Below are 24,716 nucleotides of genomic sequence, written 5' to 3'. Positions count from 1 at the left end.
TCTCAGTTCCGCAAGCAAGATACGCTCTTCCCAGAACCGGGGTCTTCACGTGGACCTCTGACTCCCCCTCTCCGCACCTCATGGTTATGGGGTGATTTATGTCTCCCAAAAATGATATGGTAGAGTCACAACCAGCAGCATCTTAGGATGTGACCTCACTTGGGAAAGGGATCTTCACAGAGGTGGCCAAGTTAGAATGGGGTAATAGAGTGGGCGAGCAGTCCCTACACAAAGGGAAAATTTGGACGCAGGCGTGCACCCAGGGAGAAGGCCATGTGTGGATGAGAGCACAGAAGGGGATGGATCTATGAGCCTGTGAACTCCATAGATTGCCGGCAAACCACCAGGAGGTAACAGACAGGCAGGAACAGACTCTCTCAGAAGACGACACCCTGCAGACACTTTGATCTTGGACTCTGGCTTCCAGAACTGTGAGAGAATAAAGGTCTCTTGTTCAAGCCACACAGCCCCAGGACACTAACAAAGTCATTGTAAATGTCACCTCCTCTGAGGAGACCTCCCTGAACGTCACGGTGGGTGCCCACAGTGTCCCCATCAGTGGTGATTTCGCCCCATTCCATCTTGTCACCAGAGGCCATCCAAGCTATTTTCTGGCTCGCTGTCCCCATTCTAGGTGGTAACATTATGAGGTCAGGGACTATGTTGGGCTCACCGCACCGTATCTCAGCCCAACACGCTCCCTGGCAAAGAGGAAGCATGGAATTCATGTCTGATGGATGGGCTGGTGAATGAATGAATGAATGAATCAATCAATCAGTGGACTTGGAAAGCAACCATTTAAGGTCATGGTGTATAATATGCAGCCTAGGCGCAGTCAGGTCGTACAGGCGGTGGAAGAGGACCCTTCGTATAAATCCGTCTTCTTAGATCTGGGCAGGCCAACAGCGAAATAAAATGCTGCCAACATGGGGACCATGGATACTCAGTCTATAAGTGAAACAGACTTTAGTTTGGGAAGAAGTGACTATATGAAGATTAGTTCTGGGTTATTTTGTCTAATCCCACTTAGAACAATGAGCTCACACAGAAGTCTGGAGTTGTGGGATCTTTTCTTTCCTTCTCGTTTGTGAGTTCACAGCATAAGGTGAGCCTGTCCCCACGCTAATGATTCCTTTACGTATTATTTACTAACACTGGGCTTGCCTTCTCTCTTCCTCCCCAGCCCTCGCTCTCTCCCCCTCTCTCTCTTTCCTTGATGGGTAGAGAAATACCTTCAAGGCTCCCTGCAGTCTACGTAGATTCATTTATTCATCTCTGGGCAGGAATTTAACTCCTGCCCTCTTGGGTCTCAGTGAACCATGGTAAGATGATAAACCTCAGGGTTCCTTGTGACTTTTGTGTCACCGTAGGGCTTCGACATTTTTCCACTGGTAACAGCCATGTGTGCTGCAGCAAGTTGGGCCTGGGGTCTGCTGTCTGCCTTGAACGGGGTCCCGTATCCCAAAAACCAGTGGATTGGATGGAATTCTTTCAAAGGTCCCCTGAACGACATGACTTCTTAATTTTTTGAGAGCCTCTGGTGCTTGCTGCCAAGCATTTATAATTTCTTCCCTCAATTCCCCTCTTATTTGGTCATCCACTTCATGCCAGGCTTGGGGCTGGGGCCAGAACAGAGAGCAAAAACTATAATGTCCTTTCTTGTGGAGTGGGATATTACATAACAACATAGAAGAGCGTACATGTAACACTATATGACACAGAATAGAATAATATTTAATGATATATTAGAAGCTGAGATACTAGAGACTGAAATAAGTATCTGCTGTATGAATAGTAAATTCATCTCTAATTAAACATTTGATGTAATCTCTGTGCTTTATCCTCCAGGCAATGATGAAAATGACGTGCCGCCCAAATACCAAAGCATTTAGACGGTATTAGGGAATATGATATAAGTGCACGGTGACAAGGTGACATGATAATACTGTGCTGGGGATGGCACGTGTCTGTGGGAACAAGAAGGAGGAAGCAACAGCCTGCCCGGGGGATTTATAATTTGGGTGTTGAAGGATAAGTTGGAGTCTTCCAGACACGGAAGGAGAGAAAGGCATTCCAGGGAGAAGGGAACAGAATGTACAGTGGTGCTGATGCATGTCAAAGCCTGACGTCTGGGGGGAATAAATAGAGCTTCTATGTGGCCTGAGATGAGAGTAGGCTGTGACCAGGTGAACGATATTTAAAACCATCCACGCATAGGACCCAACGAGCTTATTTCTAACACTGTTCAGTACAAGATGGCTTCCGCATGCAGTGGGGACTTAGCTAACGCGTTTCTCCCACATGCGCCATTTTTGTTGCTCTTGGCTTTCTGTATTTGAATGGTTAAGCTCTCATTCTGCAAGCCACATACAGAGGCGTAGTAATGTGTATTCTTAGAGGTGAAAAATATATGTTTTATAGCTTTGTGTTTGTTGCTCTTGGTGTGAGATATTGTATTTGAATGGAAGCAGATGGATGAAGCCTTCAGAGGCCAGTGTGCTACGGAGTGGCCCCATGGTGGGACTCTGCCAGCTGTAGTAAAAAATTGCTCTTATTGCCGCTGCGCTGCGCTGACCCTCAGAGCAGAACCAGAGGGTTAGCGGAAGCATGGAATTTGCATAGAGGTTCACACAGGGATGGTGGGGATCAACACATCATGAATATAATTATGAAAGAGTGATTAATGCAATAAATCATCTGGCTGTCTGGTCTACCTCTACAAGAGCCTTGAAGAACCAACCACAGGGCAAATTACGTTTTTTCGCTTAAAAAATTCCAGATGTTTTGACATCACTCACACAGCTTTGAATCGGCATGGGCATTTTGGACAACCCAAGGTTTCTCACCCTGCAGTCTATGGACAATTAAATTCAGGAAAGCACGCAGCACCCTTTTCCTTAGCTGGAAGTATCCTGTTTGGATGATGGCTTCTATTTATAGAGCATACTTCTATTTGTACGAATGTTTGCCTTCACTCTCTTTTAGTCAAGAAATCCAGCTGTAGACCTGCTGTTTTAAGTACTTCTGAAATTTGAACACTAGGAGACTTAGCTGATGATTTCATGTTCTCCTATGGCCTGGGTGCAGGGGAAGAAGGCGATGAACTCACCTTTTCCAAGTGAAGATAAATGGGGGATGTGGGTATCGGCTGTTTTGCAGCTAACCCCTCGTTAACTACGTGATGGGAAGTTGGAAATGCAATTCATAGTAGACAGCCTCCAGAGTCCTTGGACAAGGTGTTGACCCACACAAAGACGGACCAGGAACTGAAGTAATGGGAAGTGATGTTACTGTTCATATAGCTGGGAATTGGTGGTACCTGTACACTGATGTTACTCTGTTCTATTTTCTCCAAATATCCCATTTCCTGTCATATTGGGATTTCCCCCTCCCCTGCCCCCATCACACTGCACAAAGCAAAGGATAAAAATCCCAATAGTGTATGTTTGGTTTTATTTTAAACGTCAGACACTTAGAAAACTGTCAGATATGTGATTTCACAGCATCACAGAAAAAAGTCTCACATATTTCACCATGATGGCTGTAAAAAGCTTCATGGGAAGAGGGAGGATGGACTATTTGGAATAACATTTAATTATCTTCAAAGATTTATCTGGCTGTTAAAATGTCTTGGACTCCACCTTCCAGAAAAGTTACTTGAGTCACCTAATTGAAATGGGTTTGATCTTCTAAGCAATATGTGGTTGGCTTTCTGGATTAATCTCTGTGGAGCAAGCAGAATGTATAATTAGGTGGCCACTGTTTAGACACAGGCATATCTGGTTTTAAAGGGCTCTCCTAAGGGAAGTAGATTCTTCTGGGAGCAGAGACTCATTTAAAGCGCTCAACTATAGTGCATGGAATACTGGAGGAGTGGATGAATATATTCACTTAAAATTTTTTAGAGTTCATTTATTTATTTATTTTTGAGAGAGATAGAGAGACAGTGCGAGTGAGAGCAAGCTGGGGGGGGGGCCAGTAGAGAGAGAAAGAGAGAGAGAATCCCAAGCAGGCTCTGCACTGTCAGCATGGAGCCCGACGTGGGGCTCGAACTCATGAAATGTGTGACCTAAGCAGAAGTCAGATGCTTAACTGGTGGAGCCATCAGGTGTCCCTAAATATCTTCACTTTAAATTGACTTTTGGTGAAAGAAGTCACAGGAAGTCATTTCTTAACCATCAGATCACCAAAAGTGAATGAGAAGATCCAGACGAATTAAAGAGACTCCAGATATTCATGTCAACTCAAGAGTGAGGAGATCAGAAAGTAGAGCTTGTCATGGATTACGTGGTTAGTTCAACCCTCATGTAGTTAGAGTCACTTCTTGATCATGAATATCAAGGAAGAGACACACAAATTATTTAACCTTTTCATGAAAATGGGTTGATTTTGAAGCAATTAGAATGAAAGGATGGGCGCCCTGACAAACTATTTCATTATAGTTCTTTAATGAATATATTTGAGAGAGAGAGAGAGAGAGAAGAGAAGAGAAGAGAGAAGCAGAAGGAAAGGCAGAGTGGGAATCTCAAGCAGGCTCCATACCCAGTGCAGAGCCCGACAGGTGGCTCAATCTCATGATGGAGAGATCATAACCTGAACTGAAATCAAGGGCCAGACACTTTTAACTGACTGAGCCACCCAGGCGTCCCTTGAGTCCATATTTTAAATGAAGGCGTTAGGCTATTTTGTGCCGTGGTGAATTCCATACACACATCTACGGCTCTTCCCTGATACTCCAGATGCCAAGGCTGATCTATATTTTCTCTTTGTTGATGGTAATTGGAGCAAACTTCTTCCAGACCAACCCTCAAATCTAGAATGACTTGAGGTCATGTATTTAACACAACAGGACTCCCACCTATGTGAAAGCACTGGACAACTACCAAGGCAGCCCGAATCGAGAGTCCAGGATCGCACAGAGAGGGAAGCTAGCTCACTGAAGTGTGGCCAAGATCCTATGGGATTTTCCCTTGAAGGCATTCCCTACATTGTAATGGCACAGGAGATGTGAGGCGAGGGGTCTGAGCAGGGAGTAGAGGCTAGGAGGCCAGGAAGCCGAGCAGAGCTTCCAGCAACCTCTTGGGGCTGAGAAGACTACTGGAAGCCAGGCTCTCTGAGGTGGGAGAGCCTTTGTAAATGCACCAGACTTTCAGTTAGGGCCCCAGAAGGCACAGAAGAAACCAGGAAGTAGATTCGCCCTCATAAAAGACTGAAACTCCCCAACAAATCAACTCAAGCCCAGACTTCTTTAGAGTCACCTTTTTCTACACTTAATGGTTTCAGGAAGTAAAAGTAAATCCTTTCTGGTGGAATATAACATCAGCCAGAGTCCAGAATTACCTTGAAAACATTTTCACATGCGTTATTTGGAGTTAAAAAAATTCTAGGCAGGCCAATAGACCCTAACACACGACCAAAAAGCAAGTGAAAAATACTGAAAATAGCAATAGATTTAGAAGTGATCTAGATACCGGAGGTAACAGACATTGAATTTAAAGTAACTCTGAGTAATATATTTAAAAAACAGATAAAATGCAAAATCGCAGCAGAGAATTTTAGTCTATAAGATAAATTCATGGAAATTATATTTAAAGTACAATAAATTGGGGTGGCTGGGTGGCTCAGTCAGTTAAGCGTCCAACTCTTGATTTTGGCTCAGGTCGTGATCTCAGTTTGTGAATTCGAGCCCCGTGTCGCCTCTGTGCTGACAGCACACAGCCGGCTTGGGATTCTGCCACTCCACCCGCCCCTCCCCACCCCCAGCTCATCCCCCACTCATACTCTTTCTCTCTGTCAAAAAATAAATAAACTTAATAAAGTACTCTAAATGGAATCAAGAACTTGACAGATGGATATAAAAGATTAGACACAGCAGAAGAGGCAATTTGTGAACTGGACAAGAATGCGGGAATAACAGAACAATAGAAAGTTAATATATCTGTCTTGGGGCGCCTGGGTGGCTTAGTCGGTTGAGGGTCCGACTTTCGCTTCGGTCATGATCTCGTGGTTCGTGGGTTCGAGCCCCACGTCGGGCTCTGTGCTGACTGCCAGCTCACAGCCTGGAGCCTGTTTCAGTCTGTGACTCCCTCTCTCTCTGACCCTCCCCTGCTCATGCTGTCTCTCTCTTTCTCTCCTAGAAATAAATAAAACATTAAAAAAAAAAAAAAGAAAGTTAATATATCTGTCTAATTAGAGTCGAAGAAAAAAGGAGAGAAAACGGGTCAAAAGAAATACCTGAAGAGTTATGAACAAGGAACAAGTATGATAAACACAAGTTAAACTATACCTCATTATACCATGGTAAAAGTATGGAAAAGTAAAAGCAAAGAAATGTTATTAAAAGCAGCCAGAGGAAAGGGCCACGTTTCTGACACTGGAGAAGAAAGGAATACTGACCATTGACCTTTCAATAAACGTTAACAGACGTGTTAATGAAATGGCACCTTGAAAATGTGGCAAAGAAAATAACTGTCAACCACATTCTGCATCCCGTGAAAATATACACTGAAAATTCAGGCCAAAAAGATGATAATAAGAAATGAGAGGATCTGTCACCACCATACCTGCACTATTTTTAAAATAAAAAGGAATTCTTTAGTCGAGAGGAAAATGATCCCATGTGGAAGCACAGAAACATGAAGGAATATATAATAACATAAAGGGTGAATAAATGGATGCTTATTAAATAATAGTTGTGTAAAACATAAAATGTGTGGTATTAAAACATGACAATTATATCTCAAAATACAGGAGTGAGGTAAAGGGAGTTTAAATGTCCTAAAGATCCTGAAGAATCCATAGTGTTAAAAATGCTAATTTATTTTAGATTCTGTAAGGCGAGGATGTATATTTCAACTTTTCAGAAACTAGTAGAAGAATATGAAAATGAAGTCTAATAAATAAGTTATAGTAGAATATGAAATGGTAAAAATACTGGATTCATTAATAAATAGGTGAGAAATGAGGGAAGAAGAATTACATGTAAGCTCTCAGACAGAAGATAAGTATTAGGATTGGTAGATTTAAACTCAAATATACAGTCATTGCATTACATGTGAGTGGGAAAAATGATCCAAGTAAGAAGACTAGGTTTATCAGAACTGGTAATAATATCAAACCCCAAGTATACATTGTTTATAAGAAAAACACTTTAACATAAGATTACAGAAAACCTGAGAGAAGAAAGGATGGAAAAAATGTAGCATGATGGCACTAACCTTAAGAAAGCTGCAGTAGTTATTTTAATACCAGCTGAGGTAAATTTTAAAGCAAAAAGCATTTCCAGAGGTAGAGAGTAAGCTTTGAAATAACAAAAGATCAAAACATCAGGAAGATATCACAATTTTAAATTTGTATGCACTTAGTAACACAGCTTCAAATATTCAAAGAAAATTTGATACAACTAACAGGAGAAATAGATCTATGATCACAGATATTATATCTATTCTTTCAGGAGCTGATAGAATAAAAAGATTAACAGACAAAATAAATAGAAGATTTGAACAAAAAATAACTGCAAACGACTATAATAAACTATACAACTGTAGATTTCACATTGTTTTCAATTGCCCATGGGGCATTTATCAAAACTGATCACATGCTGGGTTGTAAAACAAGTCTCAATAAATAGCAAAGGACTATAATCATATCAGTACGCTTTCCCACCACAGTGGAATTAAGCTAGATGTCGATAAAAAGGAAATAGCAAGGAAATCTCCAAGTATGTGGGATTAAGCAATATACTTTTAGGCAGGTGACTGAGAGGAGTTTTAGGAAGTTTCTGAGCTGCTGATCACGCTCTATTTCTTGATACGGGTTTTGTGCTTGAGTTGTAAAGAATAAAGTCACCCAGTATTGGTATACTTTTTTGTATGAAAGTTACATGCTTTTTAAAAAAGAAGTCCATAAAATTATTAAGTCGTATGAATTGCAATTTATTTATTGGTTTAAGTTTAGTTATTTATTTTTGAGGTGGGGACCGAGAGAGTGAGCAGGGGAGGGGCAGAGAGAGAGAGGGGCAGAGAGAGAATCCCAAGCAGGCTCCACACTGTCAGCATGGAGCCCAGTGAGGGGCTCGAACTTATGAACCACGAGATCATGACCTGAGCCCAAACCAAGAGTTGGATGCTTAACCAACAGAGCCACCCAGGTGCCCCTTAATTGCAATTTAGAAAGACATTTTGGAATGTTTCAATAAAACAAGTTAGCAGTTATAGACTCCCAGTTTGGAACAATATTATAGGTAACTTCTTTTTCGTTCTAACCATTAGAGAAATGAGAGAAAATTCAGATAAAAATTTAGTGGATTGTACACGGATGTTCACTGCAGCATTGTTCACAACATCCAAAAAAAATTGAAATAGCCCAACTCACCATCAGTGGATGAATGGATAAACACAATGTTGTAAATTCATAGAATGGAGTATTGTTCAGACATAAAAAGGAATGAAGTAATGATACAGGCTGCAACATGGAGGAAACTTGAAAACATGTCAAGTCAAGGAAGCAAGTCACAAAAGACCACATAGTGCATGGCTCCATTTATGTGAAATTTCCAGTGTAAGTGAGTCCATAGCCATATAAGGAAGATTTGTAGTTGCCAAGGGTTGTGGGGATGTGGGGATGGGGAGTGATCACTAATGGGCCTGGGCTTTCTTTGGGGTGATGGAATGTTCTAAAATTAGATAGTGGTGATGGCTGTACAACTTTGTGAGTCCACTAAAGGTCAATCGTTGTACATTTTAAAGGGGTAAACTTTATGGTATGTGAGTTCTATCTCAAAAAAGTTACTAAAAATACTTAACGGAGGGGCACCTGGGTGGCTCAGTCGGTCAAGCGACCGAGTTCGACTCAGGTCATGATCTCACGGTTTGTGTGTTTGAGCCCCACGTCGGGCTCTGTGCTGACAGCTCAGAGCCTGGAGCCTGTTTCAGATTCTGTGTCTCCCTCTCTCTCTGCCCCTCCCCCACTCAGGCTCTGTCTCTCTCTCTCTCTCAAAAATAAACAAACATTAAACAAAATTTAAAAATACTTAATGGAATGTGGAGCAGGAGTGGTCAAGTTAAGGAATGAAGTGAATAGATATTATCTTGACATCATTCTGCGTCAGATAGTTCATTAAGAGGAAAAAGTAAATTTCTAACCCAAGAAATAAAGTATCTCCTTGATTGTTTGATAAACCAATTAATGAAGAGGATGGAATCATAATGCATACATTGGGCAAAGATTTAAATGTCTTATGCTTTGGACTGCCATGTCAACATCAATAAAGATAATATACAATTCTTTAGAAAAAAATTTTTAATGTTTTTATTTATTTCTGAGAGAGAGAGACAGCATGAGCAGGGGAGGGTTAGAGAGAGAGGGAGACACAGAATCTGAAACAGGCTCCAGGCTCTGAGCTAGCTGTCATCACAGAGCCCGACACGGGGCTCAAACCTATGAACTGAGAGATTGTGACCTGAGCCAAAGTTGGACGCTTAACTGCTTAACCAGGCGCCCCCCTCTTTATTTTTAAACATTTTATTTTTTATTTATTTTTAAATGTTATTTTATTTTATTTTATTTTTGAGAGAGAGAGTGTGAGCAGGGGAGGGTCAGAGAGAGAGGGAAATACAGAATCTGAAGACAGGCTCCAGGCTCTGAGCTGTCAGCACAGAGTCCAACGTAGGGCTTGAACCCACGAACAGCAAGATCATGAGCTGAAGTTGAATGCTTAACCGATGGAGCCACCCAGGCACCCCTATTATTCTTTTAAAAATATTTTTAAGACATTTATTTATTTATTTTGAGAGATAGCACAAATGGGGAAGGGGCAGAGAGAAAGGGAGAGAGAAAGAATCCCAAGCAGGATCTGTGATGTCAGCATGGAGCTCAACTCTGGGTTCAAACTCATGAACCATGAAATCATGACCTGAGCTGAATAGAAGAGTCCAACGCTTAACTGACTGAGCCACCCAGGTGCCCTAGAATTTACTTTCTAAAATAACTTTTAAAATATTTCCTCCCTTAGTAACAATCCCTATGTTGTCCAAGACTAGAACATGCCAACTAAAGGTGGAATTATTTCTCGGTCTCCTTCACAGATAAGGGAGCTAAGAAATTGCGAGCACAAGCTGCATGGCTTTCTGGGGGAGCTTTTCCTCAGGTGGCAGGACTTTCCTGGCCCTTCTCACTTCCTGTTTCTTTCTCACTTCCTGTTTCTTTCTTCCTGGTATGTGGACACGATGACTGGTGCTGCAGTGACCTTATTGTACTGCGAGGCAGCCTTGGAGAAGACAGAGAAGATAAGAGGAATCTGGAAACTGGTGATGTCATGGTGTCACCACACTGACCTGGGACTGTCTGCCTACACACTCTTATGTGAGAGAAAGCATACCTCTGTCTCGTTTAACTCAGTCTTCCTGTCTCTGTTATTTGTAGCCACACACAACTTCTCTTTCAAACAGATAAAAATATTAGTATCTATACGGGTGGAAGATCATGTCACATAGAATTAAAACAAACAAAGCAACCACATATTCCTATGAACTTCCTAGACAGTTTCAAACCCGAATGAGCACCGTTTCCAATCTGGAATGATTACACCTCGCCGCTCGTCTCTACTATTTCATCTTCAAAATCATGAGTGCAGTGGCTGCTCTCTGCTCCTCTTACATCCTACGGTCCTAACTCATCCACAGTCCAGAGGCCACTACACTTGGAGGGACTTCCCAGGAGTTCTCCTTCCCCCACTGGCAGGTTTCTCTCGCCTGTTTTGCTTTTATTCACTGTGACACGTTTTACGGATTCTGCCACCTCGCCTCCAAAATTCTTCTCTCCTTGAACTCTAGGGTCTTAGTCATGTATTTCAAAGAGACTGAGCAGGTTCATAGATCACTTTAGAGGAAAGCAGCGGCCTTTCAACGGGGAGAAGAGATGGCCCTTTGGACAAGAACGTCAGTTGACCTTTTACATTTTATATATATTCTTAACCAACTGAGCCACCCAGGTGCCCCAGTACATTTTATATATATTCTTAATGCTTATTTATTTATTTTCAGAGAGAGACTGACAGTTGGGGAGGGGACGATAGAGAGAGGGAGAGAGAGCGAATGCCAAGCAGGCTCTGTGCTGTCGGTGCAGAGCCCGACATGGGGTTCCAACTCATGAACTCGCATGAACTGAGCTGAAATCAAGAGTTGGATGCTTAACTGACTGAGCCATCCAGGCACCCCAACCGTTTACATTTTAGAAACATCATCGCCATGATACCATGCTCTTCCTCACCACTGCCATCTTGCCCACCACTGTCTTCTTAATCACTGCTTCTCTCCCAGCACTGTCCTCACCATCACCTGCCTTGTTCGTACTCATCACCAACACCCCAGACAACTGTGGGTGACCAGCACTACCTAAATGCTTTCCATCATTGGCTCACTCAATAGTCACAAGAACCTACTGAGCTCAGCTCTACCGTCAGCCCCAACAATGGGTGAAGAAACTAGAACATAAGTGGTTGACAAGCTAGTGTCCATGGCGGGACCCGAATCCAGTTCTGGTTCCAGAACCCATCTCTTCCCCACTGTGTTATACCGTCTCTGGCAATTCTGGCATCCTAAACGCATGAATCCTTTTACACCAAGAAACAAAATCATCACCCTTTCAGGACACGTTAGAAAATTTAACTGTGAATTTAATTTATCCAACATTGGATAGAGGCTACTTTAGGACAATCTAATAATCCCAGAGGGAGAGTTTCGTGTACTTGCCGATTACGGATTCCTCTCATTTTATGTTTCATCTTTGTATGAGTTGAGACATCACCTTCGCCCTGCGGGAATCTCAAACTTGTTGTCCAATGTCCATTTAAAGAGAAGTTCTGTGCTCTTGCCCATGCCCACAGGCGAATCCATTTTCCAGGGTGCTACTTGGGGTCTCTTACTCTACTTAAGAATTACGCTCAGTTTGTCCTCGAAGACAGTGGTATCAACGATGACAACGCAAATCTCTCATGCATGGCCTCTTTGTGACTGGGCACACACTTCTTTATTCCCGAGTCACAGGCACTAAATTCAGGGCTGTGCTGAGGTAACTAATTAGTCTCACACACCAGATAACATTGATAGACCTTCTTCCTTTAGGTTGGGATTGTCCAATTGTTACTTTCATTATTGTGTCTATATCGAATGTTAAAACATGATTTTAGCACTTTTTTTTTTTTTTGGAAACAGAAATTCTGAAGACAAGCCAGTATCCCCAGTGAACAGTCCATGGGACACCAGCTCAGTGACACATGATGAAGTCACCTGGGATCAGGGAACAGTTACTCCTGGGGCCAAATAAGTCTGAAGAACCCTACACACTGTCCTACAAATACAAAACATTTTAAAGTTACCTCGAAGTACTGCACTAAACAAAATCTTTTTTTTTCTCTTCAACTCAGTGTTTCCCACGTCTGGTCGACCCCGAAGTCTTCCCCTGCCTCACAAGGGTGAAACTCATGAAACTAGTTTTTTGGGAACAGTTTGGCCAAGCCGGAAATAGCGAGCCACCTGTTTTAGCAGTCATAGGAACACGCCATAGAAAGCAGTAGAATGAAGCCATATCAGCTGCGTTGGCCTCTGCCTGTCTTGGTACCCAAGACCCCCCGTGGGAGAAGGGGAGATTTCTACCCTCAATGAGTCACGTGTGTCAGCGGGGAGGAGAGGGCACTGGGGAGCCAGAGCGCCCATCTCTCCTGAGCCATCTGGGGTAGCCCTGGGACTCTCGAAGGAGGGGTGGCCAAATCCAGACATGGGCCTTTTTTTCTGAATGCCAGGGAGGGTAGGAAACATCAAGCACAGCCCAGGGAGCTCAGGGAAACCAGGGAGCATGGCTCATTGGGAGGTATGTTCACACCCCATTTCTGCCACCTCCTCTGCCCATTGACCTTGGAGCAGTTACCTAGATTCTTTGAGCTGAACATAAGCTCCTTTACTGGTAAAAAAGCAGTTAATGAAACTAACCTCGCAGAGTCCAACGAGGCAATGAATGAAGGTGGAGAGCCCCTTTGGTGATGGTGAATGGTGGATACACGGACTCAACCAATGGTAAGGGCTGTCTTTCCCAATTCTGAGCTCTGGGTCAGTAAGCGGGGTGGGAGGGTGGGGGTGGGGGGTGGGAGGGGGGTCAGATCATTGGCTCGGGCCCTGACCCCCAAAGGAGCCATGGCATTAGCACATTTCCACTAAGGGCATGATGCGAATAACTTCCTAGTTTGGATACAAATTCAGCGACCGAATGTGATTTTGTGTCCTCAGCCTGTCCCCAAACACTGCTCCCCTGGAATAAATGGGGACCAGCAGCCATGATCCATAATCATAAAAGCAGGAGAGGTGAGGGTAAATAATGGCTCTCCTAGACAAGCGAACTTGGCCGTTATTTATAAGCTCCTGGGCCGTGCCGTTATTGCCAAGAAAATCTGCTTTACCTTCTTGCCGCTGTTCCGTCTGGCCTCTCAATCTGTACTTGCTGAAAAAAATACTTATTGTTATGCTAAAACCACAATGGGCCTCTCATAACTCAGCGCTAAATAACACCGATAAAACGAGGGAAATGGCACTTTGGCATTAGAAGTTCTTTCCTTGCAGACTTTAACAAGATTCAGTGCTTTTGTTCACACAACGCGCTTTTCAGCTTTACATGTGCACAAAAGGTACAAATACGAGAAAGTATTCTGGCAAAACAGCACCCCGTCTCCCACAAAGCGGCGCTTTGATTTTGCAAACCAGAAGCCAGCCCGGGGCTGCATGTGGTGCGTGGGATTAATCCTGATCAGCCATGAGGGCTGTGACCCGCAGGGGTGCCAGGGCCGCAGGCGCTTACCTCTTTCTTGGTGAATTTTGGCGAGTGATCATTTTTGTCATCGATCATGATGGTCGCTGTGGCCGTGCCCGTTAACCCAACATCTAATCCAGCCATGTCTTGAGCCTCGATGATCAATTCATACTTGGGGTTTTCCAGAGTCTACGGAGGGAAAACACATAGACAAGGTGGCGCTCAAGTTTGGGCTGCTCGGCATCTTCCCCGTCCTTCCCCGCCGCCGCCCCCCCCTCCCCCCCGCCAACTTCCCCCTTACACCCACAGAGTGCACCTGTTTGTATAACCATGTCTTTGGAATCTCTCTAATACAAGACAGTCCTGATTCATAGACTGGACATGACTGTGGGGATGGAATCTATTTTCTGTCCTTATCTAAAGGGCCATTTGATATGTTCCAGGCTGTTTCATTTCTGGGCTTTGGGGATACAATGCATGTTTGATGTTTACATCCATATATTTAATTTCACCATGACCTTATCAGACTGATCTGGAAAGGAGGCTAAGTTTGATGATGAGATTCAGACTAAGATGGTGGGTCTCGGAACTCATAGTTACTGAAAGACCCGATAGCCAGGCATTGGGTACTGGACCTTGTGCTTAATCTTTCCAGCATGCAAGTATTTCTCCCATTTTACAGGTGAAAAAATCCCAACTGAGCTGGTCTAGAGTCACTTGCATCATCCTTCTTTCATGTCATTTGTAGTCATGTTTGTCTTTCATGCTCTGTTAAATTTGTAAAATGCATTAAAATTTTTTAAATGTTTATCTTTATTTTTGAGACAAAGAGCAACAGAGTGTGAGTGGGGGAGGGTCAGAGAGAGAGAGGGAGGGAGACACAGAATCCGAAGGAGGCTCCACTCTCTGAGCTGTCAGCACAGAGCCTGATGTAGGGCTCGAGCTCGTCAACCTTGAGATCATGACCTGAGCCGAAGTTGGACGCTCAAACGACTGAGCCACCCAGGTGCCCTGAAAAATGCATTTTAATCCATGATGATCAATATAACACAAGCAATATTGTCTCCCTTAATGCACATAAGCTTTCATTTGAACATTTGACAGCATCCTGCTGCCATGTTTAAACACTCAGAACAACTAACCAAGCGGCCCTGACCTCAAGATGAGGAGGTTGGTAAACACCAGTCCCTGCCTGTAAATTGCCTCTGGGATGGATCTGCTTGCCTGGGTCAAGAGCACCCCATTCTTCTGGTAAGGCAGCACCCCACATTTCCTTAGTGGATCTACCCGTCACTTATTCTTTGCCCATGTGGTTTGGGTTAGATTGCCTTTCCCCACCGCTCACTGGCCAACTGTTGGGATGAGCCCCGATTGGAGGCAGCAAGTCAGCGTAGGCCATCCCAAGGGGATGGCGACTTGTCCTGGCTCAAGACCTGTGTTTGACACTTGGGAGAAGGAAGCTCTGTGACCCTGTGGTAGGAGTCTGGAAGCCTTCACCCTGGGAACCAGATGAGCTGTCTCATGACCGCAGCAGGGGTGGGGTGGGGAAGCACCTCTGAGAGTGAAGCCAAGCTACTCACAGAACTAGACTTGAACCCTGGAAGAAAAGAAATGGTTCCCAGTGATTGCATTAGATCACTTCATCATGCCAGGCCTGAAGCCAGTCTTGCCTGTGGACTTTTCAGCTAATTACGGCATGAATTTTCCTCATTAGCTTGAACCATTTTGGAGTGTTTGCTTAATTACTCACAGAGTTCATGTTGCATCGCCGTCAATAACAAAAATAAAAGGTCCCGCCAGTTGTCAACTGTTCTGTCAGTACAATGGCTTCAAAGGCTATGACTTATACCAGCCATGAATTAAGAAATACCATGGGAAGCAAAAACCAAAACACAGTAGGGATCTAGAATTTCCTTCTAAATCCAGAAGTTTGACAATGTATATTTTAATAACTCAATACTAGCTGTCCCCAAAACTTTTCAGTATTTTTTAAAGGGTGGCTCACTCCCTAGGGCATCTTTAATTGGTTGTTGCTTGACTAAGGGCTTCTGAGCTACTATCTTAAGGAGTAGGAGTTCTGTTGTATGGTTTGGAAGGCTCTAAACTCCTAAATTTGAAAGAATGAGTGGGATATTAATATACTCCTTGGATGGAATTATCACCATGTTCCCCTTTGCCCACCCAGCTTTATTGAGATGCAGTTGACATATAACATTGTGTAAGTTGAAGGTGCACATATGATGCTTTGATACATGTATATACTGTGAAATGAGCTGCAAGAGGGTGGAAGGTCACACCATTCTCTACCCACTGAGTGCAGACAGAACTTGGCACCAAATCCAGCTCGAGGGGACTCTGGTTGTGTCCAGGTCAGCTCTGTCTATGCTCCAGGTAAGGCTGGAAAATCATCAGTGGCATGTAAGTGACTTTCTACTTATCAAAACCCACACGTTGGATTGAGCTTACTATTTGCCATAAATTCTGCAGTGGGACCACATGAGACCAACACTTTGGCCCATTTTCAAAACCTTTCCTGAGGGCCTCTGGGCAAATGCTGGCCACTAGCCGGGTCTAATGACTTGTGCAACATTTTCACATTTCTAATAAAAGGTCGCATGATTCTGGAAGCACTGAACCCTAAAAATAAGAAATTATGAGTATTTTTCAATATTGAAGAGATCATGGCAAACTTAGTCCTTTCCCCCATGTAATATCACTTACCAGTATCATTCCTGGACATCATTTTAAGGGTTACATACAATATAATGATATGCATAATATAATAATTTACCTCATCATCTTCTATCATTAGGACTTTGGGTTATTTCTAGTCTTTAAACATTTTTGACAATTTCAAATTATACTGTAATGAACACCTTGTTTTTAGAATATTTTTTTAAGTTTTATTTATTTTGAGAGAGAGAAAGAGAGCATGAGCAGAGGGAGAGAAAGGATCCCAAGCAGGCTCTGCACTGTCAGAGTGGAGCCCAGGGTGAGGTTTGAACTTATGAATTGTGAGATCATGACCTGAGCCAAAATCAGAGTTGGATGCTTAACTGACTGAGGCACCAGGTGCCCCTGCAATAAACATCTTTATTCAAGAAGCTTCTGATATATTTCGACTGCTTTTTTTTTTTTTTTTTGAATGATAGATTCCAAGAAGTGGAAATCTCACTGAGTCAGAGTATAAACACTTTAATGCCCTTTACGGTTAACCCTTGCACCATGCACGCATTAGGGGTGATGAACCCTCATGCTGTTGAAAACCTACATGTAACTTTTGACTCCCAAAAGTTAACTGCTATGCGCCTCCTGTTGACTGCAAGCCCTACTGATAACACAAACAATAGATTAACACGTTTTGTACGTCTATATACTGCATTCTTACAATAAAGGCAACTAGACAAAAGAGAAAATACTTGTAGAACATTGTGTTGTATTTACTGAAAGAAATCCACATGTTATCCACACAGTACAGACCAGTGTTGTTCAAGGTTTACTACTGCTTACCTAGAAGATATGACCAATTTTCCTATCAGTTCTACTGAAACATTTATGATCCTAGGTATGGCTTGTCCCTAAAGAACAGCTGATTTTGCTGCATGAAACAAACTGGCGACCGAGTGTGATTCTGTGACGGCCATCTATTTAACAGGGCTGTGAATTCCTCACAGCATTGGCCGGTCCCAACATACAGTGCAGGTTGCTATGGACATGCAAGACAGTGGTAGTGGATATGTGCCACTTTGGTTTTCCAGTGTCCATTCCCTCTTACCCTTGGACCTATGCTATAATCCTTTGGGGGCATCACCCCTTCCTCCCTCTCCGCACAGGTGGAGTTCAGGTAGGGCTGACTCTAGCTCTGTGATCTAGGAATGGTCATGCGGCTCAGGCCTGGACAATCAGGGGCTCTCTCATTTCCATGACCTTGTGACGAGCACATAACCCAAGTCAGACCACCCAAGCTTGAAACGCAATTCTAGGACATACTTCTTTTAATACTCTTAAGTAAAAGGAGTTCTCTTTCTGTTTACTGGGAGGCGGTGTGACATAAATCTGGAGCTGGGAGTAGCCATTTGCAACCACACAGAGAAGGTCAGCCCAACAAAGAAGATAACACAGAGCTTAGAGGTAGAGACAGAGTTCCTTCAGCCTCACTTGAGCCATTTACCAATCATCCTTTTTTTTTTTTTAAACATTTATTTATTTTTTGAGAAAGAGCATGAGCTGCGGAGGGGCATAGAGAGAGGGAGACACAGAATCTGAAGCAGGCTCCAAGCTCTGAGCTGTCAGCACAGAGCCCCATGCCGGGCTTGAACCCACAGATCGCGAGATCATGACCTGAGCAGAAGTCGGACGCTTAACCGACTGAGCCACCCAGGTGCCCCTAATAACCATCTTTGAAGCCAGAATTTTCCCTTCATATTTTGTGAGTTCTGTGAGCTAATACATTTCTTCTTTCCCTAAGACATCTAAATTAAATGTTCCATGAGTAGCAACAAGAGAGTTTTGACTAATACCGCAACGAACACTGTATCTGGTTATCTGCAAGAAAGTGTGAGAGCTATTGTACCATCCTACAGGATCACAATAGGCTCTTCATAACAGCACTGCCATCATTTCTTGAATACATTATTTTTCCTTTTAACATGTTCCCCTTCACAGAAACTTTTTTTTTTTTCCGGCCGGAGAAAGTTATTTTAATTTTTTCCTTCATTAGTCTTTGTGTCCATTTAACTGGAAGTTATTAAACATCTAGTCTAAATATTGTGCTGGGGATGCAGGGATGGGAAAACAGAGTCCCTTTCTTCAGGGAGCTGAGGGAAGTTCAAGGTCAAGCACAGGACTAATCCCGTATAATTGTGACAAAGTGGAGACATAGCGAGCAGAGACACGTACAAATTCTCATGACAGCTCAAAGGGAAGGACACACTGGCTTTAACTCTCTTGTAATTTAACAAATTTTATAAATAATGGGGAAAAAATGAACCAGCCAGTTCCTGTCTCCTGAAGTAAATAAAACTTTATGACTACAATGAGAAATAGATTGACTAACCCAGTAGGAAATCAATTAGACAATTAAGGAGACAAATTGCAAGGTTTGGGCTGAGATGTTCCCAAAGTCTCAATTTTCTGGCAAACTCAAGGCTACTATTAAAACATATTTTTATTATTGGAGGAGTTTCCAGTGAATGCAAGAAAACTGGAAACAATACAGTCATTTCTGGAGTGGAAAGTGAGGACTCTCCTCCACCCTTCCCCCGCCCCACCTCCGGGAGGTGACAGTCACTACTTGTCTGTGGTCTCCTTCTGTCCCCCCTACCCCATTACACACATGTGTGCATGCGGGCACACACACACTTTATATGCACACATATTTAGTTTTTTTTTTTTTTAAATTTCTTAGCATTTATTTGCTTTTGAGAGAGAGAGAGAGAGACAGAGTGTGAGTCGGGGGTGGGGGGGCGGGGAGGGGCAGAGAGAGAGGGAGACACAGAATCTGAAGCAGGCTCCAGGCTCCGAGCTGTCAGCACAGAGCCCAACACGGGGCTCAAACTCATGAACTGCGAGATCATGTCCTTAACACAGCTCAACCGACTGAGCCATCCGACTGCCCTTCCCCGCCCAAGTTTTCTTCTTTAAAAACAGCTCTTAAGATAAAAAGCCCACTGGGCTGTCAGTATCGGGGATATTTTTTCCTGTGATACACTTATTGCTTGTGCAACGACAACACTAACAAAAACCAAACAACCTCCTTTGAAAGCTGAAAGGCTGAGAAGAGAACGTCACCTGAATCCCCTCGCGCTGACACAAACAGCATCTGCTCGGCTCTGACCTACGTCCCACGCCAGCTGCGCCTTCTCCAGGGAGCCTTCCGTAAATCCCTAGCTCCCGCCATCACTCGTAGGTAAAGTGTGCAAACGTGTCCTGCTCGGCCGTCACTCGCCCTTGCTCCTCTGCTGGAAAAGACCCCTACGGCTGCCCCGTGTGCTAGGAAGGACCGCTGATGCAGAGGAAGAGGCCCTGGTGACCACGTGTCCTGTTTGTCTGCCTCGCCCTGGCAGACTGGCCACACGGGCCTCCCTGCATCCCCGCCGGGACAGTCCGGTTCTGGGAATTCGGGCCCCGGGGAGACAGAAGGCAGGGCGAACCGCTGTCTTCCCTCCACGTGACTCCCAGGCTCAGGAGAAGGGTTTTGCCTTCGTGACTGCTTTGGGAGGAAACTTCCCACTGTGGTACTTCTCCCTGCCCATGAGGCAGGCACCCCGCCTCTGGGGACCGAGACCTTCAGCTGTCCCACTGTTCCGTCTTGGTGGGTGAACTGAGCAGGGGGCGGGAAGCCTCACTGCCTTCTCAAGCCCGAGCTGCTCTCTCTCAGCACAAGGATCTCACCTGGTGCTTGTGTTTATGTCTCCCAAGTCCTTCAGGGCTCACTGGGGACACTGGGGTGGTCAGCTCCAGAAGAAAGAGCCTTTCAGGGGGCCCCCGGGGGGCTCAGCCAGTTAAGCGTCCAATTCTTGATTTCAGCTCAGGTCCGTGAGCCTGAACCCTGCATCAGGCTCTGCACTGACAGCGTGGAGCCTGCTTGGGATTCTCTGTCTGCCTCACCTCTGTTCATGCTTTCTCTCTCTCAAAATAAACAAATAAACTTAAAAAAAAAGAGATAAGAAAGAGCCTTTCAGGCTGAGTTGGGCTGATGGTGCTGCTCTATCTGGAAAGACAGGAGCTACACTGCTGAGGTCTGGGACCGAACAGCCTCCCGGCTCCAACTTTTCCCTTGATTCTGGAACACACCCCAGGGTTTGCTCAGGAGAGTATTTATGGCCCCGAAGCAGCCAGCATCAGTTTCAGTGGCCTGCACCCAAAGGGACCTATTCTAAGCTGAGCCTATTCGCTCACCAAATCCTGTTTCTTTTCATTCCAGGAAATCCTGCGAGGTGACTAGTGGGTCTGATCCTGGCCAACGGAACATGGGCAGAAGTGACCCTGGTGCGGCTCCCAAGCCTCCCACGTAATCCTCCATGTTTTCTGTTTCCTAGAAAGGAAGAGGCCTGGATCTCCAAAAACAAAGCCTTTTTTTAAGCCTTTCTTCTTTAGCCTTTTTAGTCTTTTTTTTTTTTTTTAAGAGAGTGCACACACACAGGTGGGGAGGGGCAGAGAGAGAGAGAGAGAGGGAGAGAGCGAGAATCCCAAGCAGGCTCCACACTGTCCATGCAGAGCCTGATGTGGGGCTCAAACTCAAGAACTGAGATCATGACCTGAGCCAAAGTCTGATGCTCAATGGACTGTACCACCCAGGCTCCCCAAGCATTCGTTAGCTTTAAGGGAAGTTCATTGAAGAGCTTAGCCTACCCTGACTAATATGAAGGCTGCGTTCCCTGTTTGGTTTGACTTTGAATGGCCGTTTACTATCCCCCTAAGTGGATGACAAAGTTTTCAAGGGCAAGGACCATGCTTTTGACCCCACCACCTAGCCAGTACACAGCGAACAAGGTGGGCGATTTACTTTCATTATCGTTAATGATGATATATTACTGTTGCCCCGAGCTAAATTATATCTCAAAGGTCTGAGCATATCGGTGGCATTTCCAAACCAGAGTCATTTATTCTCGGGGAATGGCTTATACTTTGGGGAGCTCTAGCTCAAGGAGACAGGATTTTATTATTTTGACCAAGATATGTACTATGTCAAAACCAGGGACATTAAATTGGCTGCTCTGGGTTTATTTTTGGCTATTTGATCTGTTAAGACATATCTAAGAGGGTCAGGCTGCTCTCTTGACTTGCATTTTGCATTCCTGCACCTGTTAATGTGTGCATTCTGCAGTCCAGCACTTTGCTATCTCCTCCTGGGTGTCAACTAGCTACCAGTTAATAGGTATCCCAGAAACAAAAGGAAGATGGGATATCTACCAGAAAAAACCGTGGGTGCATCTCCACAGATACAGGCCAGCTTCACTGATCACACTCCTTTAAAAACCAGACATTTCATTTAGAAAAAATAAACCCAAGAATCAAGCCTTGTCATTAAATATGGCAGATAATCAATCACCAGAACCTAGATGTTTTATAGAGCTACGGCGACATTCGTATGAGTATGCATTTAACGGAACATTTATCACTAATAACAAGCATAATGGTAGCTGTGGGGGGAAGTCAACAGATAAAAGATACATGGGAAAAGGCTTTGCCATTAACACACACGGCACCCCGCCATTCTCCTGCATTGCCCTGAACATATCCCCACACCTCTCTTTATACTTTGTCCCGACTGGATGTCTTCCCACTGCACCCCACTTTTTCTCAATGTTGACATTTCTACCTCTACTTTCTTTTTCTTTCACTTTTGTTTACTTTATGTAATAGGTGGGTAGTAAGTCTCTCCAAAATCTTTCCCTTCTTCAGCTGTGTGAAGCCCTTGTAAACCTTTTGGTCTTTGAGCTTGAATGGGGAGCTCTTCCCCATCAATAATATGACTGTCTTGTTGTACTGCGTTCAGAACTTCTTCTGAAGAAGATGGAATCCAATCAATCCATACCTCTGGGAAACCCAGAATCTCTGACAAAAGATATAGAGCACTTTGGTGCATGGTTCAAAGTGCTCTCTCTCAGTTCATTCACGGTCATGTCCAGGGAAAGCTTTGGACAAAAGCCATGAGCTGGCTAATGGACGTGGCACCACAGTGTCCCTTGTGGTTGGGGCCGCCATGGTTGGATCTTTCTACTACTACTTTTTCCAGTCTCATTCTAGCTCATTTGTTGCTGGTCACTCTTCACTGCACTGGAGCGCCAGAAAGGCAGGGACCTGACTGCAAACCATTTAGGAAGTGGCTCCACCACTTAGTAGCTGAGCAACCCGGTCAAGTTACTTAACTTGTTTTTGCTCAGTTTCCTCACCTGTAAAATGGGGAGAAAAATGACACTTCTAGAGTCAGGATCCAAGTAGGGAGCGTAAAGTGCTAAGCACAGAGGCTGGCATATGTAAGTGTTCACCAGATGGCTGCTGTTACCATGCCATAGAATCTTCTGGAAAGTCTTTTAAAAGTGTGGCAAGAAACAGAGTGTGGCCTCCAGGAACAGTCAAAAGGTATTGAATGCCATCAACAACCACAGAACGAGCCTGGGAACGGATCCTTCCCAGTCACACCTTCTCATGGTGCTGCAGATTTGGGGCAAGCATGTGGACTGCAGCTTTGTGAGAGCCCATGAGGTAGAGGATACAGCTGAGTCATGCCCAGACTCCCGAGCACAGACTTCATGAGATAATAAATATCTATGATTGGAAGTCATTATGTTTCAGGGTAATTTGTTATGCAACAATAAATAACTAATCCAGTTTTGCCCCAGCACTTAATCACAGTCTGTCATATTCTTGTTTATTGATTGTTTGTTTGTTGGATGTCTTAACTCTGCCCATTTGAGCTCCATAAGGTAGGGACCTTGTCTTGTAGAGAGCTTTACCTCCTAGGTCCTACTTCAGTGCCTGGCACATCAGAGTTACACAATAACTAGTCACTTATGGATATGTTTTACTAAAATAATGAGTCACACAGAGTGGTGTGTCTGTAACGCTTAGCAACAGGTTCTCCAGATTTGTAGTGTTGTTCAATTTTGGTGGCTTAGATACTCCTACTGTGGCTGAATCCAAGCTACCAACCTGACACGGTCAACTGCATCGATGGAAAGTGGTCCCCTTTATCCTCGGTTTTGATTTTTCTGGCTTCTGGTATCTGTGGTCAACCGCGGTCTGGAATCAAACGCTCTTCCTTCTGACATGGCATCAGGAGGTCAACAGCAGCCTGATACCACGTCAGAGGCCTACGTCATTCACCTCACTACAGCTCATCACATGGGCATTTTCTCACCTCAAGTCATCCCAAGAAGGGTGGTGATCACAATAAGATATTTTGGGGGAGGGGGGCACATTCATATGACTTACAGTGCATTTATTGTTTTTAATGGTTCTATTTTATTATTGTTGTTAATCTCTTACTGTGCCTAATTTATAGGTGAAACTTGATCACAGGCATGGACACACAGGAAAAAACAGAATCTATACAGGGTTCAGCACTATCTATGGCTTCAGGCGTCCTGCGGGGGGCTTGGAACATTTCCCCACAGGTAAGGGGAGACTACTGTGGATGCAATTAGTTATTGTGAGGCCATAAGAGCTGGCTTTAGCTTATCCATGGGCGATAGGAGTCAAGGAAATCTGTAAGAAGTCTTTTTCAATAAATCCCTTTGTTGTCTAACAGTGATAAATTCCTTTGTTGGGGGGCTCAGTCGGTTAAGAGTCTGACTTGGGCTCAGGTCATGATCTCACAGCTGGTGGGTTTGAGTCCCACGTCGGGCTCTGTGCTAACAGCTCAGAGCCTGGAGCTTGCTTTGGATTCTGTGTCTCCCTCTCTCTGCCCCCACGCTGCTTGTGCTCTCTCTCTCTCTCAAAAATAAAAAATAAAAACATGTTAAAATACATTTAAAACATTCTTCAAAAGATCCCTTTGTTGTCAGACATTTAAGGTATTGTTAATGAGAAATATTAACATGGGATCGATAGCACAGGTATAATGCGATTCATTTACTCATCAGCTTGACCCAGGCCGAGCAGTGCAGACCCCTTACCATACGGCACCTGGTCAGGCAGCACACATTCTTCTCCAGGTTAGCTGCACCTGACACCTGGTCTATAAATACTGCAAACAGATTGGTGAAAACATTATCTGAAGCAGAACGAGTTGTTGTCTGTCTGGAGTTTGATTTATCCACTCTGGCCACGTAACACTGGGGACAGGTAGTCCATAAATCCAGCCAGAACCACATACATTTCCTTGTAAAATGCGTCTTATTCCCACCGCAGACGGTGAGCGCCTTTCTTCCATCTTCTCATGCGTGAGCGCGAGTCCGTTTGACTTGTGTTTG

At 44.1% G+C, this 24,716-nt stretch overlaps 1 protein-coding gene across 1 annotated transcript in view; it reads right to left on the bottom strand.

Annotated features, from left to right (window-relative positions):
• The window catches only part of CDH13 (cadherin 13), a 1,034,982-nt gene that overhangs the window by 128,779 nt on the left and 881,487 nt on the right, over positions 1–24,716 (bottom strand). Inside the window, exon 8 of the mRNA XM_039227348.1 lies at positions 13,846–13,986. Coding sequence (XP_039083279.1) covers positions 13,846–13,986 — 141 coding nt within the window. The remainder of the gene's footprint in view (positions 1–13,845; positions 13,987–24,716) is intronic.

The sequence above is a fragment of the Hyaena hyaena genome, unplaced genomic scaffold (genome assembly GCF_003009895.1).
Source record: "Hyaena hyaena isolate Hyena2069 unplaced genomic scaffold, ASM300989v1 scaffold_1, whole genome shotgun sequence".
In the NCBI taxonomy this organism is placed as follows: domain Eukaryota; kingdom Metazoa; phylum Chordata; class Mammalia; order Carnivora; family Hyaenidae; genus Hyaena; species Hyaena hyaena.
This window is presented reverse-complemented; position numbering and strand designations above follow the sequence as displayed.